Below are 15,211 nucleotides of genomic sequence, written 5' to 3'. Positions count from 1 at the left end.
AGAACACACCACACTCCTCACAGACAGTCACCCGGAAGAAACCCACACAGACACAGGGAGAACACACCACATTCCTCACAGACAGTCACCCGGAAGAAACCCACACAGACACAGGGAGAACACACCACACTCCTCACAGACAGTCACCCGGAAGAAACCCACACAGACACAGGGAGAACACACCACACTCCTCACAGACAGTGACCCGGAGGAAACCCACGCAGACACAGGGAGAACACACCACACTCCTCACAGACAGTCACCCAGAGGAAACCCACCCAGACACAGGGAGAACACACCACACTTCTCATAGACAGTCACCCAGAGGAAACCCACGCAGACACAGGGAGAACATACCACACTCCTCACAGACAGTCACCCGGAAGAAACCCACGCAGACACAGGGAGAACACACCACACTCCTCACAGACAGTCACCCGGAGGAAACTCACACAGACACAGGGAGAACACACCACACTCCTCACAGACAGTCACCCGGAGGAAACCCACGCAGACACAGGGAAAACACACCACACTCCTCACAGTCACCCGGAGGAACCCCACACAGACACAGGGAGAACACATCACACTCAACATTGAAATCCCCATCTTTAAATCGTCTGAACCCAAACGTTTTAGACGTCTTAGAACAGAACAAATTCATCACAGTCTTCTGCAGCTCTTTTTCCTGATGGAGTTCATAACAAATGCAGCGCCCAATAAACTCACCGTTTTCACATGGCTTCATTTTTAGGTTATTTTCTGTTGAATAAAATGACAACTGTAATTTTGATCTACAGATATACGTTACACAAAAACACTTTAAAACTTATTTGTGCCCCTACTATTTTTATTTTTATTATTATTTTTTATTTGAAACTTTAATGATCTGACTGTTTAACCTTCAGCGGTCTTCCGTAATCTAAAGAGTCCACTCCTTTTATTCAAACCTCACGTTAGCACTTGGGCTAACACCAACTTGTGTCCTTCAGAAGCCTTCACCCCACGCTCAGCACAAACGCTGCTGACACCATGGTCCATGCTTTTGTGTCCTCACTGCGATCCCTTTTTCACCGGAATCCCTGACCAAACCGCCCATCCTCTTCATGATAACTGAAATTCAGCTGCTTCAAGAACCCTGCTCCTGTCCCCTCAGTCCAGTTTCAGCTCCACCAGCTCCCTGACCCCTAGTGCGGTCAGCTTTCACTCCTCCTGCTGACGTACAGATCTTTACCACCTCCATATTTACCCGACCCCTGACTCAGTCCTGTCACCGCCACTACACTTGACATTGTAACATTGCTGAGGATTTGATGAAGGATTCTCATGTCCCCAGTTACTCCAGAGCGTAACGATGAGCTTGTGTGCTTTTAAAGGAAGCTGAGGGAGAAAATCACTGCCAACAACCAAGAGATTCACAATCTAAATCACTTTATTAATTTAAGTTAGGTAGAGACGCTAAACGCTGGGACCACGTGGGTTGCTCCTCTCCAGAGCGGTCTTAAGAAAAGTTACAAAAAGAGGCAGACCGTCTTACTGTCAACAAATGGCAAAATAAACCAAAAAACAAATAAACAAAAACCAACAATAGAAATGAAGAGGTAGAGATTTTAGGCTCATCACTCTGCGCGGTGCCAACTGGAATGTACATCGAACTTCTGACACGTACTGGGCCGTCAGAGTCCGCAAACAGGATTTAGCTGGACCGAAGATTTCCTCGATCTTCCATCAGTGTCCAACTACAGAATCAACCCTTTCAGAGAACCGTGATTTAAAACATGAAGCATACACTGATTCAAAAAGGAAATAAAAGACACACACCTCATCCAGTCGTCCCACACACAACAGAAAATAAAACCAGGGACTGACCCATGACCCCTCCCCCCCGACTCTGTTCACCTTCAGAAACGGCGGGAGGGGGGCGCCATGTTGGGTCTAAAGACACAGGGGTCAGATCAAAGATGGAGAAAGTTTGGGTTTAATATTTTGTCACTGGGTTTAAGTTTAGATTTAATGCCATGTTTACCCTCAAGCCTGGGTTTAATCATCAAGATCACTGCTGGGTTTATGTAGGAATTGGTATAGAGAGTAATCCTGGGTTTAATGCTGGATTTTGGGATTAATGGGATAAATGCTGGGTTCACGTTTAAACCTGGGTTTAATGCTGGGTTCACGTTTAAACCTGGGTTTAATGCTGGGTTGATCACGGAGTTTAAGACCAATTTAACGTTAATTTGTGCTGAGTTTAAGGTTGGGTTTAATTCTTGATTCAACACAGGGTTGAAGCCTGGGTTGAACTCTTAGCTTAATGCTAAGTTTAAGACTGGATTTATCACAGTTGAGTTTTCTGTTTATTTTAGCGCTGTGTTTAATGCTTTACTGTTGGGTTAATGAATCATTGTCTTATTTCCGACAGATGTGTTTGTGTGCCTCTGGTTTGCGGGGGAGGATGAGGATGAGGATGAGGATGAGGTGCGATGGTTTAGTGAAGAGAGTCGGCAGTGTGGAGGAGTTAGATAAGTACAGTGCATGTCTACAAATACAAAAGTGACAAGGTTTTACTGCTCATACAGTAACATACTGTATATTTCACAAAGACACTAGATAATGCTGGTGACTACATCACGTAAATAATTATTGAATATCTCATGTATGATTAAAAAAAAAAGAAAACTATTGACAGTATATAGATGGTCGGTTTCTTTAAAACGAACCAAAACAAAACAATAAAATACAAATAAATCCTTAGCGTAGTTACACAGCTTTCTTTGTTCCAGAGGAACAATATGGTAAACCTTTGCATCCGCTCAGGGCAAATGCACCAGTCCGAGTCCAGTCTGTATATCCCCCCCAACCCCAACCACCCCCCCCGCACTCAGTGGTGTTTCCTCCTGCGTCCAGAGGACGTGCTCTGGGTCCTAGAGCCGGCGTCTAGATCCCGTTCTTCGCTTCGTTGTTGTTCATCGCCTCTTTCCTCTGAGCCAGGAACGGGTACATGCACTTATCAGCGCCGAGGAAACGGTACATACACACGATGGCCTCAAATGGAAGGATGCTGAGAGAGAGAGAGAGAGAGAGAGAGGTGAGGGTTAAACAGTTGCTTTTTCAGAAAAAGATATCGTGAAAACCAAAGATAAACAGTGCCACTCTTTCTCTTAAAATACCAACACCTGTCCAATTAAGTATCGTCCTTAAATTATCGTCCGATACCAAGATACTGATACTAACTGTACGTGTAAATAACCATGTGACTCAAAGTGCCTGATGATCCTGAGATGAAGTTCACTTTTAAAAATCATCTCCATTGGTATTCACCTCCACCACTTTAACTAATCCCAATATCACTGGACGGAGAACACAGTTCCACTGTTCCACAGCCTCAGTGATAGGGGTTTTACACTTCTCTAGCTCATACTCTAGGCCACGCATCATGGTTCTGTACAGAGACTACGCAGCTCGCTCAGAGTAAAAAAAAAAAGAGGAAGTAAGAATAAATTAAATAATGGGCTGCTCACCTCTTCATGAAGTTAACGATGTAGACGATGCGCGGCGTGCAGACCATGGGCTGATCGGTGAGGATGGCCTTCATTGCCTGCTTCACACAGAACTCTGGCTTCAGAGGTGGGAAAAACGGCTCGATCTCTTTCCTGGACACGGTTGGAGAGAGAGAAGATACAGAGCTTTAGTGTGGTGTGCACAAGACAACTGACCGTTCCTATCACTGTGTAAAAGATGCAGGAGGCTTCCTTTATTGTTGGAATACTTTTTCCAGTGAAGGTTAGGGTTGGAAACACCACAAGAGCTCAGATCATTGGTTGTTTGTAAACAATTACTGTTATAGAAAATGGATTCTGTGTGTGTGCCAGTGTGCCATCACAATGTGGGGACCTGTTTACACAGCTGGTCCCCACGATGTAATCATTACATTAAGACAAATTACAGCTTCAAAATCTTTGTGATGCTCCTCTGAGCTGTAACAGGGAGAATAGAGCCTCTGTCGCTGCTACTCCAGGCTCAGCACTGCAGAAACGGCACTGTGTAACCTTTGGAGAGGGTAGGAAACCAAGCCCTCCCCCTTCATTTTGGGGAGCAAAATCCCCAAAGTACTCATTGGAAATGAATGGTAAGTGTTCACAAAATGAATGGAAGTCTTTGTAATGTCCCCACAATTCATATATAAGATAGTATGTGTGTGTGTGGGTATAACACTGTCCTAACAGAAAGCCAACCCTAGTGGACACAAGCCGAACTGTCCACTTCATTCTGTCCCTCAGTCTCTAAAGGAAGTCTCACGCTGAGTGTTTGTTGTTATTTGACTCTTACCGTATCCTGCAGCCGCGGAACATTCCCGCGTCGACGAGGTATGGACACACCAGCGTCATCTTGATCCCGTCTTTCTCTGATGCCTTGATTTCGTGGCTCAGCGACTCATGGAAGCCGATAGCGCCGAACTTACTAGCGCAGTAGTCCTGAAATAACCAGACAAACACAGCATTAGCGTAAAGTGTACAGTTCTTTCTCTGAAAATAGTCCGTCCTTGACATCCACCGTGGTGTGACGCTGTTAGCTTAGCTATCACTGGAGGCTAAGGTTAGCTTAATGATAAGGATATATTTAACAGAGCTGTTTGTTCATAGCATAAAATCACAGTGTGTATGGTGGTGCTGGGGGGTGAATGGGCGGGGCTTGGAAGCTGTTATGCATATTTAAAAAATAATAATAAATCGTAAATAATAAATTAGTGATGTTTTTGTGCTATTTTTTACATGTTTTCTGTTAAATGTGAGTCTCTGAGGTTTAAAAATTAAATATAAACAAATATTAATTGTTTATAATTCAACGCAGATTAATTTTCTCTGCTTTCAGTGACTGATGATAAAAGAAACGTGAGCCGAACTGAAGCTCTCTTATTGTTTTGTTCCTCTGTAATGACACAGAGCCGCAGCTGAGGGCCGAGCCTCTACAGTTTCATTAGAATTCTTCAGCCGCTGGACGGTTTTGATGTGGTCGGCTGAGGACATAATCCTCAGGAACCTGGCCTTGGTCAAACACAGATGTGTGCAGATAAACACAGATAAACACAGAGCAGCCGAGCATCAGCAGCGGCTTTAAAGCAGCGCCATAAAACACTCGCACTCTCCGTTTCTGCCCAAAATAAAGGCCCCGGATCGCTGGCGGGCGCTTTGAAGTGGGGCCACCTTAAGGAGAAGGGTTTCTACAACACGAGCGAACAGCCGTCCAACAAAACAAAACAGGCCTTTTCTCCCAGAATGCCGCGGGGAAAACGACACCGCGCTGGAAAGCGGTGAAAGGAAGTGGTAGAAGCTTCGGAATATTAAACTGAGAGCAGCTTTCAGCCCAAAGAAAAGAAGCTCATTGTGGGAATTAATGAATAGAGAAAGGAAAAGAAGCTGAATATAAAATGCTACAGAACACACACACACACATACACACACACACCACTCTCTCTCGCTCTCTCTCTGTGTTTTCATTCAGTGGACTGTAGTAAGATCAGAGAAAGACACAGTTGTAAATTAAAGAAAAAAATTAACCCTACAGTGACACACTGTAGTTTTGCGGTTACAGATTGTAGTCCATCCATTGCTCTGCATACAGTTACCCCCCTTTCCCCCTGTTCTCCAGTGCTCAGGACCCCCACAGAGCAGGTGTGATGTGGTGGTGGATCATTCTCAGCGCTAGAGTGACACTGATGTGGTGGTGGTGTGTTAGTGTGTGTTGTGCTGGTGCGAGTGGATCAGACACAGCAGTGCTGCTGGAGTGTTTAAACCCTGTGTCCACTCACTGTCCACTCTGTGAGACACTCCTCCCTCGTTGGTCCACCTTGTAGATGTAAAGTCAGAGACAGTAGCTCATCTGTCGCTGCACAGTGTGTGTCGTTCGTCCTCTAGTCCTTCTTCAGTGACACAGGACGCTGTCGGCTGGATGTTTTTGGTCGGTGCACTATTCTCAGTCCAGACACTGAGGGGTTTAAAAACTCCAGCAGCACTGCTGTGTCTGATCCACTCGCACCAGCACAACACACACTAACACACCACCACCACGTCAGTGTCACTGCAGCACTGAGAATGATCCACCACCACATCACACCTGCTCTGTGTGGGTCCTGAGCGCTGAAGACTAGTGGGGAAAAGGGGCCAATAAAGTATGCAGAGCAACAGATGGACTACAGTGTGTAACTGTAGAACTACAGAGGGACAGTGAGGGAAGAAGAGGGTGGTTGTAATGTTCTGAACTTTGTGTTGCAGCAGTGAAACTCTACTGTGTGTTTGTGTTGATTTTGTTTCGTTGTGTGTATTGATTGTGTGTGTGTGTGTGTGTGTGTGTGTGTGTGTGTGTGAGATTCTGACCTCCACTCCAGCTGTACTGAAGAGCCCCAGGGAACTGGCCACTGTCACAATGTGTCCGTGATTCATCTCCAACATCTTCGGCAGAAAAGCCTTGGTGGTCTGAGAGAGTGAGAGAGAGAAAAAAAACTTTACTTCCCTGATGCTGTTCATCTTTGCCAGAGCCTTTTGATCTCTCCCTCTCTCTCTCTTTCCCCCTCTCTCTCCCTCTCTCTGAGTTTTAATTTGAAATTAAGAACAACTTCACTCTTAAAAAATGTCTGAGGTCAGCGAAACTAAAGTGGTTTAAAGTGTTTTTCCCGGCTCTGTCCAGTCAGCCGTGTTTACATCATCATCATCATCATCTTCATCATCATCAATTTTTCACATTCAAACACTGCCCTCACCCTTTCACTCAGAACCAAACCATGACACCCATCACTACGTCACCAGCAGCTGGGTCAACCACCCAGAAGTGCCCCAATACACCAGGGTTACAGCTCACTCACTCACTAACACTTGCACCCACTTTCCAACACCCTCATCCATTCACCCATTCACTCACATTCACACTAATGCATTCACTCACACTCACAAAGGTCAGCTCTAGCGCTGTGTCCGGAGCTGTACAGACTGTTGCAGAAATGATCACAGGTGCATGGCTCTGAATTCAGTGAAGACTACCTGATTGAAACCATTCCCCTGGCTGCTGTTCTCCGAGTGCAGCAGGAATGCGGTGGAGCTCAGGCCCTGGGGTCTGGAATGTGTTCCGCAGACGGAGAGAGACAAGAAAACGATTGTGGCAGAAGTGGGTCAGCAGCAGCTCGCTGTTCTAATGCTTAGCTAGTTCTCACTCAGTTCTCCCTGAGTGCTCACTGAGTTTTATATGAGTTCTCATTGATTTCTCTCTGAGATGCCTGAGTTCTCACTGATTTCTCCCCGAATTCTCTCTGGGGTGTCTGAGTTCTCACTAATTTCTCCCCAAGATCTTTTAGATCTCTCTGAGTTCTCTCTCAGTTCCGGTGCATAGCAACAGTATACCAATCCAAAATAATAACATAGCAAAACCTTAGCAACCTCTTGGGAAACCATAGGAACTCTTTTGTCAAAATTTAAAAGTCTGTTTACAATTTGTAACCGTTGTTGTTTACATTTCTTTTATGTTTCTTGCCTTTGTTCGGAGTTGACCGCACCTTCACTAAGTAAATAACAACAACAACAGGACTACATCTTACCACCCAGAAAGGTCATTACACTAATACACTAATGACCCCTCTCCCCTCTCAGCTCTCTCTCTCTCTCTCTCTCTCTCTCTCTCTCTCAGCTCTCTCTCTTTCAGGGCTCTCTTTCAATGCTCTCACTCTCTCAGCTCTCTCTCTTTCTCATCTCTCAGGTTTCTTACTCTCACTCAATGCTCTCGCTTTCTCAGCTCTCTCTCAGAGCTCTCGCTCTCAGAGGTTTCTCTCTTTCACTCAATGCTCTCTCTTTCTCAGCTCTTGCTCAGAGCTCTTGTTCTCAGTTCTCTCTCAGCTCTCTCTCTTTCTCAGCTCTCTCTTAGAGCTCTCTTTCTCAGCTCTCTCTCTCTCTCTTTCTCAATGCTATTTCTTAGCTTTCTCTCAGCTCTCTTTCTCATCTTTCTCTCTTTCTCATCACTCTCTCTCTCTCTCTCTCTCTCTCTCTCTCTCTCTCTCTCTCTCTCTCTCTCTCTCTCTCTCTCTCTCGTCCGTCACTCCAGTGGAATGAACTGCCCATAATTCACAGCCAAGAAACTTCAGCACCACTTCCTTCACACAAAGAAAAAAGACGAGTGGGGGATTAAACAGGGAAAGTATGCAGGAGGTGAAAGAAAGAAAGAAAGAAAACAGAGAAAAATATATAATAAATGTCTCTAAACCGTTGTGGACACAGAGCAGTTGTTCAGAAAACTGTAATGGGATGCTCTGGAGCAGCAGCACATCAGCTTTAAAGTCCTCAGGCCCATTGCCAGCTGTGTGTGTGTGTGTGTGTATGTGAGTGTGCGTGTGTGTGTTCGGGGGTGTGTCTGTGTGAATGTGTGAAGCCGGTGTAGGTGCTGTGGACCTGCAGCAGTCACTCGTTAACTAAGGTGTGTGTCCGGCCGGTGGGGACCAGTGTCTCCAGCGAACCTTGTCCAGAGCACGTCTCCGTCCATTAAACTCTACTTTCATCTTTAACCAGCAGCTTAGCAAACATTCCCCAAAGTTAATGAGCTCCAACTACACCAGCAACCCCCCACCCCCAACACACACACACACACAACCACGGACTGGCCTTTAACTACAGGGCAACTCCAAACAATCTTTAAATCTGCTGCTGAAACCAGGGGCTGAGATGTAAACAGCGTCGTTCAGAGAGTTCCTTGAAACCCAGCGTCTCCCGCACACACCCATCATTTTATTCCCTCTCCCCACTCCACCAGCGCCTCCACCGTCTACAGAGTCTCTGTGGAGTGACGAAGATGATGATGTGCCCTGTATATCCCTCTCCACCAGGACTGGGGTTAAACACCACCCCCTTCTTCAAACTACAGTCAGACATCAGCCGTGTGTCCCCCACCGTCTACTGTCCTCACTTTCTATGAGGGGCTTTTAGAGGAGGACGTCTGGTTCCATTGACCTCCACTGTCCACTGCTCTGCCTCCTGATGAGATGTGTATCGAGAGCATTAGCACACACTCAACCTGCAGGAACCACAACATCAAAACCACAGATGTTTACTCGTCTAATCCGATTAAACAAGGCCAGTTGACGGCGATTAATTAATCCTCTGCCGGGGGTCTCGTTCCGCGGCTGTGTGAATCTTCACACGTCTCTCAGGCCCCCGATATCTCAAATAAACAAACAACAAACAACCTGCTGCGCACACAGGGCTTAACACCAAAAACGTGTGGCTTTAGCTCAGCGTGACTCACTCTCTCTCACACACACACACACACACACACACACACACACACACACACAGGGTGGTCCAGCCGGCACAATGCTGAGTTACCAGCACCAGGTTCATTAGAGGAAACAGTTTCGTCCAAATGCCTTCACTCTGAGAGGATGTGCTCCTCAATGGGCTTTAATCAACAAAGCCCACCCCCCTCTAAATAAACTCCCCCTAAAGCCCCCCACCGCTTCCCTCAGTCACTGCTTTTGTGTAAATAAAGCCGCCTTGGTTCTGGAAGAGCGCCTCGCTGCTGAAACGCCACAGAAACATGTCTAACACCCCCCCACCCCCTACACACACACACACACACAGAGGATAGTTTAGACAAAGAGTCTAATCCTGAATCATTTAACGTCATAAACAACAACAACAAACAAAAACAGGCTGTTCAGTTTGTTAGTATTAGATTTATTAGCATTATACAAATAGCTGACAATGCCTGGGGGATTGGGGGATGTCACACGCAGCAGGATTTCTCACATGAGCTTTTTTTATGTTAAAAAAACCGCTTTAAATAAAATCAAATCAAAATTTATTTATATACTGTTCACTCCCTAAGTCTCCAACCTCAGAATCACTGACCAGTGACCACCCCCTGAGTCTTCACCCTCAGAATCACTGACCAGAGTCCACCCCCTGAGTCTCCAACCTCAGAATCACTGACCAGAGTCCACCCCCTGAGTCTCCACCCTCAGAATCACTGACCAGAGTCCACCCGCTGAGTCTCCAACCTCAGAATCACTGACCAGAGTCCACCCCCTGAGTCTCCACCCTCAGAATCACTGACCAGAGTCCACCCCCTGAGTCTCCAACCTCAGAATCACTGACCAGAGTCCACCCCCTGAGTCTCCACCCTCAGAATCACTGACCAGAGTCCACCCGCTGAGTCTCCACCCTCAGAATCACTGACCAGAGTCCACCCGCTGAGTCTCCACCCTCAGAATCACTGACCAGAGTCCACCCCCTGAGTCTTCATCCTCAGAATCACTGACCAGTGTCCACCCCCTGAGTCTCCACCCTCAGAATCACTGACCAGAGTCCACCCCCTGAGTCTCCACACTCAGAATCACTGACCAGAGTCCACCCCCTGAGTCTCCACCCTCAGAATCACTGACCAGAGTCCACCCCCTGAGTCTTCATCCTCAGAATCACTGACCAGTGTCTACCCCGTGTCTAACCCCTCAGCATCACTGACCAGAGTCCATGCTCTACGTCTCCACCCCCAGAATTACTGACCAGAGTACACTCCCTGAGTCTCCACCCTCAGAATCACTGACCGGAGTCCACCCCCTGAGTCTCCACTCTCAGAATCACTGACCAGGGTCCACCCCCTGAGTCTCCACCCTCAGAATCACTGATCAGGTACACCCCCTGAGTCTCCACCCTCAGACTCACTGACCGGAGTCCACCCCCTGAGTCTCCACCCTCAGAATCACTGACCAGAGTCCACCCCCTGAGTCTTCACCCTCAGAATCACTGACCAGTGTCCACCCCCTGAGTCTCCACCCTCAGAATCACTGACCAGAGTCCATGCCCTGAGTCTCCACACTCAGAATCACTGACCAGAGTCCACCCCCTGAGTCTCCACCCTCAGAATCACTGACCAGTGTCTACCCCGTGTCTAACCCCTCAGCATCACTGACCAGAGTCCATGCTCTACGTCTCCACCCCCAGAATTACTGACCAGAGTACACTCCCTGAGTCTCCACCCTCAGAATCACTGACCGGAGTCCACCCCCTGAGTCTCCACTCTCAGAATCACTGACCAGGGTCCACCCCCTGAGTCTCCACCCTCAGAATCACTGATCAGGTACACCCCCTGAGTCTCCACCCTCAGAATCACTAACCGGAGTCCACCCCCTGAGTCTCCACCCTTAGAATCACTGACCAGGGTCCACCCCCTGAGTCTCCACCCTCAGAATTACTGACCAGAGTACACTCCCTGAGTCTCCACCCTCAGAATCACTGACCGGAGTCCACCCCCTGAGTCTCCACTCTCAGAATCACTGACCAGGGTCCACCCCCTGAGTCTCCACCCTCAGAATCACTGATCAGGTACACCCCCTGAGTCTCCACCCTCAGACTCACTGACCGGAGTCCACCCCCTGAGTCTCCACCCTTAGAATCACTGACCAGGGTCCACCCCCTGAGTCTCCACCCTCAGAATCATTGACCAGGGTCCACCCCCTGAGTCTCCACCCTCAGAATCACTGATCAGGTACACCCCCCGAGTCTCCACCCTCAGAATCACTGACCGGAGTCCACCCACTGAGTCTCCACCCTCAGAATCACTGACCAGTGTCCACCCCCTCCGTCTCCACCCTCAGAATCACTGACCAGTGTCTACCCCGTGTCTCCACCCTCAGAATCACTGACCAGTGTCTACCCCTGAGTCTCCACCCTCAGAATCATTGACCAATGTCCACCCTCTCCGTCTCCACCCTCAGAAGCACTGACCAGTGTCTACCCCTGAGTCTCCACCCTCAGAATCACTGACCAGAGTCCACCCCGAGTCTCCAACCTCAGAATCACTGACCAGTGTCCATCCTCTCCATCTCCACCCTCAGAATTACTGACCAGTGTCCACTTCCTCCATCTCCACCCTCAGAATCACTGACCAGTGTCCACCCTCTCCGTCTCCACCCTCAGAATCACTGACCAGTGTCTACCCCTGAGTCTCCACCCTCAGAATCACTGACCAGAGTCCACCCCGAGTCTCCAACCTCAGAATCACTGACCAGTGTCCATCCTCTCCATCTCCACCCTTAGAATCACTGACCAGTGTCCACTTCCTCAATCTCCACCCTCAGAATCACTGACCAGTGTCCACCCTCTCCGTCTCCACCCTCAGAATCACTGACCAGTGTCTACCCCATGTCTCCACCCTCAGAATCACTGACCAGTGTCTACCCCTGAGTCTCCACCCTCAGAATCATTGACCAATGTCCACCCTCTCCGTCTCCACCCTCAGAATCACTGACCAGTGTCCACTTCCTCCATCTCCACACTCAGAATCACTGACCAGTGTCCACTCTCTCCGTCTCCACCCTCAGAATCACTGACCAGTGTGCACTCCCTCCATCTCCACCCTCAGAATCACTGACCAGTGTCCACTCCCTCAATCTCCACCCTCAGAATCATTGAAAAGTGTCCACCCCCTGAGTCTCCACCCTCAGAATCACAGACCAGAGTCCACTCCCTGTGTAAATATCAATCTAAAGTTAATATTAATGATAGGCTTACCCAGAAGTGGGCGTGGCAGTTGACGACCATGGTCCTCTCGATGAGCTCGTCGGGACACTCCAGAAGGTGGTGACCGGACACGACGCCCGCGTTGTTCACCAGGACGTCCACCTCGCCCACCTCCCTCCGCACTCGCTCGGCCGTCAGGTACACGCTCTCCCGCTTCCCCACGTCACACACGTACGTGTGCACCTGTGGACGGAACCCGGAACCCGGAGAACACTCTTCTGCCCCGGAAGCTGCACACAACCCAGAGCAGGACATAAATAAACAATAAAAACCTCAATAAACAAACAAACAATAAAAAACCATACATCTATCATCCTCTTCATTCATTCTCCACTTCGCTTCATTTCTCTCTACCTCTACGTTCTCTCTCTCTCTCTCTCTCTCTCTCTCTCTCTCTCTCTCTCTCACTCTCTCTTTGTTCATTCACTCCCCTTTTCTCTTTTCATTATTGCTATTATCACTCTCTCCATTCCCTAATCTCTCACTTCCTCTTCATTTACTCTCTTTTTCTTCCTTTACATTCTTTCTCTTCACTCTCCTTCCATCTTCATTATATCAACAACTTTCCCTCCCCCACTCTCTCTATCTCTCACTTTCACTCTTTCTCTCACTCACTCTCTACCATTCACATATTCTTCATTCAGTGTCATTTAACTCTCACTCACTCCCTCTTCCTTCCTCTCTCACTTCTCTCTCTCTCTCACTCTCTTTTAATTCACACAAACTTCATTCACACTCTCACTTTCCCTCTCTCTCTCTCTCTCTCTCTATCTCTCTCTCTCTCTCTCACCCTCCGTTTCAGTCTCCAGTTCTCTGTAGATTTCTCGGACCATGCGGGCCGTCTCCTCGTTGCTGGTGCTGTTTATGTCCCACAGTACGAGTGTGGCCCGGCGGCGTGCAAACTCTCGGGCGAACAGACGCCCGAGTTCACCTCCAGCACCGGTGATGACACACACCTGGCCACACACACTCTTCTCCTTTGGCCGCACGAACCACCGCAGCCCGGCCGCGAGCACAGCCCACACGACCCGCAGCAGCACCAGCAGAAACTCCAGCACGAGAGACAGCATCACGGCAGCGTGAGACACAGCAATAACACCCAGGGCTGATAATGCTAATAAACCAGTAATAAACAGCTAATAGAGCATTAATTACCCTCCAATAAATTCTTAATTACAGCCTCTCCACAAGGACCAGCACTAAAACACCACTACCACTAATACACAACTACAATTACAAACTACTTATAAATCAGTACTTAATACCTAATATGGGATTAATTACAGCTTCCCTGCAATAGTCAACACAAACACGATCAAAAATGGACCAATAATAAACTTCTAAGAGATCATTAATTAACCTCTAACTTTAATAATAATATCCTTTTGAAAATCAGTGTGTGGCTCCAATGTTAAGGCGCTAATAAAATGGTAATAAACCACTAATAAAGCATTAATAACCATTTAATAGTGTCTTAATAACAGCCTCTTCAAAATGATCAGCACAAGATTAATAAAACCTTAATACAACCCTAATAAACCGCTAATAAACCAGTAATACTCGTTTTTGAGCAACACCTTTTTAATAACACCCTTCACAAAGAACTGTACTAATATTATACTAAATCACAGCACGAGCTTGACTCGGTTTCCTGCAAAAGGTACAGTTCCTCCCCAAGACTGTTCTCTAATAACACAACAACAACAACTACAGTAAATAAATACCGCGTGCGTTCAAATAGTCCACGAGCGTTTGATCCGAGGGAGCGGAGACTTTGATGTGAACGCGTGCTCGTCCTCTTTCTCTCTCTCTCTGTCTCTCTCTGCCTCTCTCTCTATCTCTCTCCTTGCTGCTCCCCGCGCGCCGAGTGTGTGTTCTGCAGCTGCGCGTGCTTTAAAGCGGCAAAAACCACGCCCACAAACCGGAATGAGTTCCGCCCGAAAGAATGGGAACACAAGAGTTTCCATCCTTCCACCGTGAGAACAGCTCAGCACTGTGGGTCTGAAAGGACGTGGAGCTTGAAAGAAGTAACAGACACAAAAGAAGAGCAGAAGAAGCTGCTGCTGTTTCTCAGAGAAATGAAGAGGCCCCTGAGCCCCGACCTCAACATCTCTGAATGTGTTTGTGTTTAACTTGAGAATCAGAAAGTGTTAAACCAGCTTCTGAAACTGAACTGTAGGGTGTTCCCGGTGTGCAGCGGTCAGAACCGACCCAGAGTACTCAGAGGAAGGACGAGCAGTGAGCGGAGACAGGGTTCTGGCCCAAGTCTCACTGATGGAGGAGGGAGTGTAGGCGCTGAAAGAGTTAACACTGCTCTGATAGAATCTGGTCGGAACACATAGGTCAGCGCACTCCATCAGTGAGACTCAGACCCAGGACCCTGTCCCCATTCACTGCTCGTCCTTCCTCTGAACACTTTGGGTCGGTACTGACCACTGCACACGGGGAACACCCCACACACCTGAGTTCTGGAGACCGACCAAAACATTACAACCATCGCAGTGAGGTCCTCAGACCTTTACAATGACCATTTCTTCTTCAGCATCCGCTTCAAGAACTGACCCTTTACCCCCCCACACACACACCCCACACGACAGGGGGCGCTGTAACCAAATCATCAGTGTTGTTCATGTTACCTGGCAGTGGCTTTAATCTTGCGGCCG

The 15,211-nt window shown here is 47.9% G+C and overlaps 1 protein-coding gene across 1 annotated transcript; it reads right to left on the bottom strand.

Annotated features, from left to right (window-relative positions):
- Window positions 1–1,428: 1,428 nt before the first annotated feature.
- On the bottom strand, window positions 1,429–14,394 carry rdh10a (retinol dehydrogenase 10a). The gene is made up of 6 exons (XM_066677772.1): window positions 13,339–14,394; window positions 12,540–12,778; window positions 6,369–6,467; window positions 4,324–4,469; window positions 3,516–3,647; window positions 1,429–3,055 (listed from the first exon to the last, which is right to left on the bottom strand). The coding sequence occupies exons 1-6, from the start codon at window positions 13,616–13,618 to the stop codon at window positions 2,932–2,934; spliced, it is 1,020 nt and encodes a 339-aa protein (XP_066533869.1). The 5' UTR covers window positions 13,619–14,394; the 3' UTR covers window positions 1,429–2,931.
- Between the last annotated feature and the right edge of the window lie 817 nt (window positions 14,395–15,211).

Source organism: Hoplias malabaricus, chromosome 1 (genome assembly GCF_029633855.1).
Source record: "Hoplias malabaricus isolate fHopMal1 chromosome 1, fHopMal1.hap1, whole genome shotgun sequence".
NCBI lineage: Eukaryota > Metazoa > Chordata > Actinopteri > Characiformes > Erythrinidae > Hoplias > Hoplias malabaricus.
Note: the sequence above shows the minus strand (reverse complement) of the source record. Positions and strands in the feature narration are given on the sequence as shown.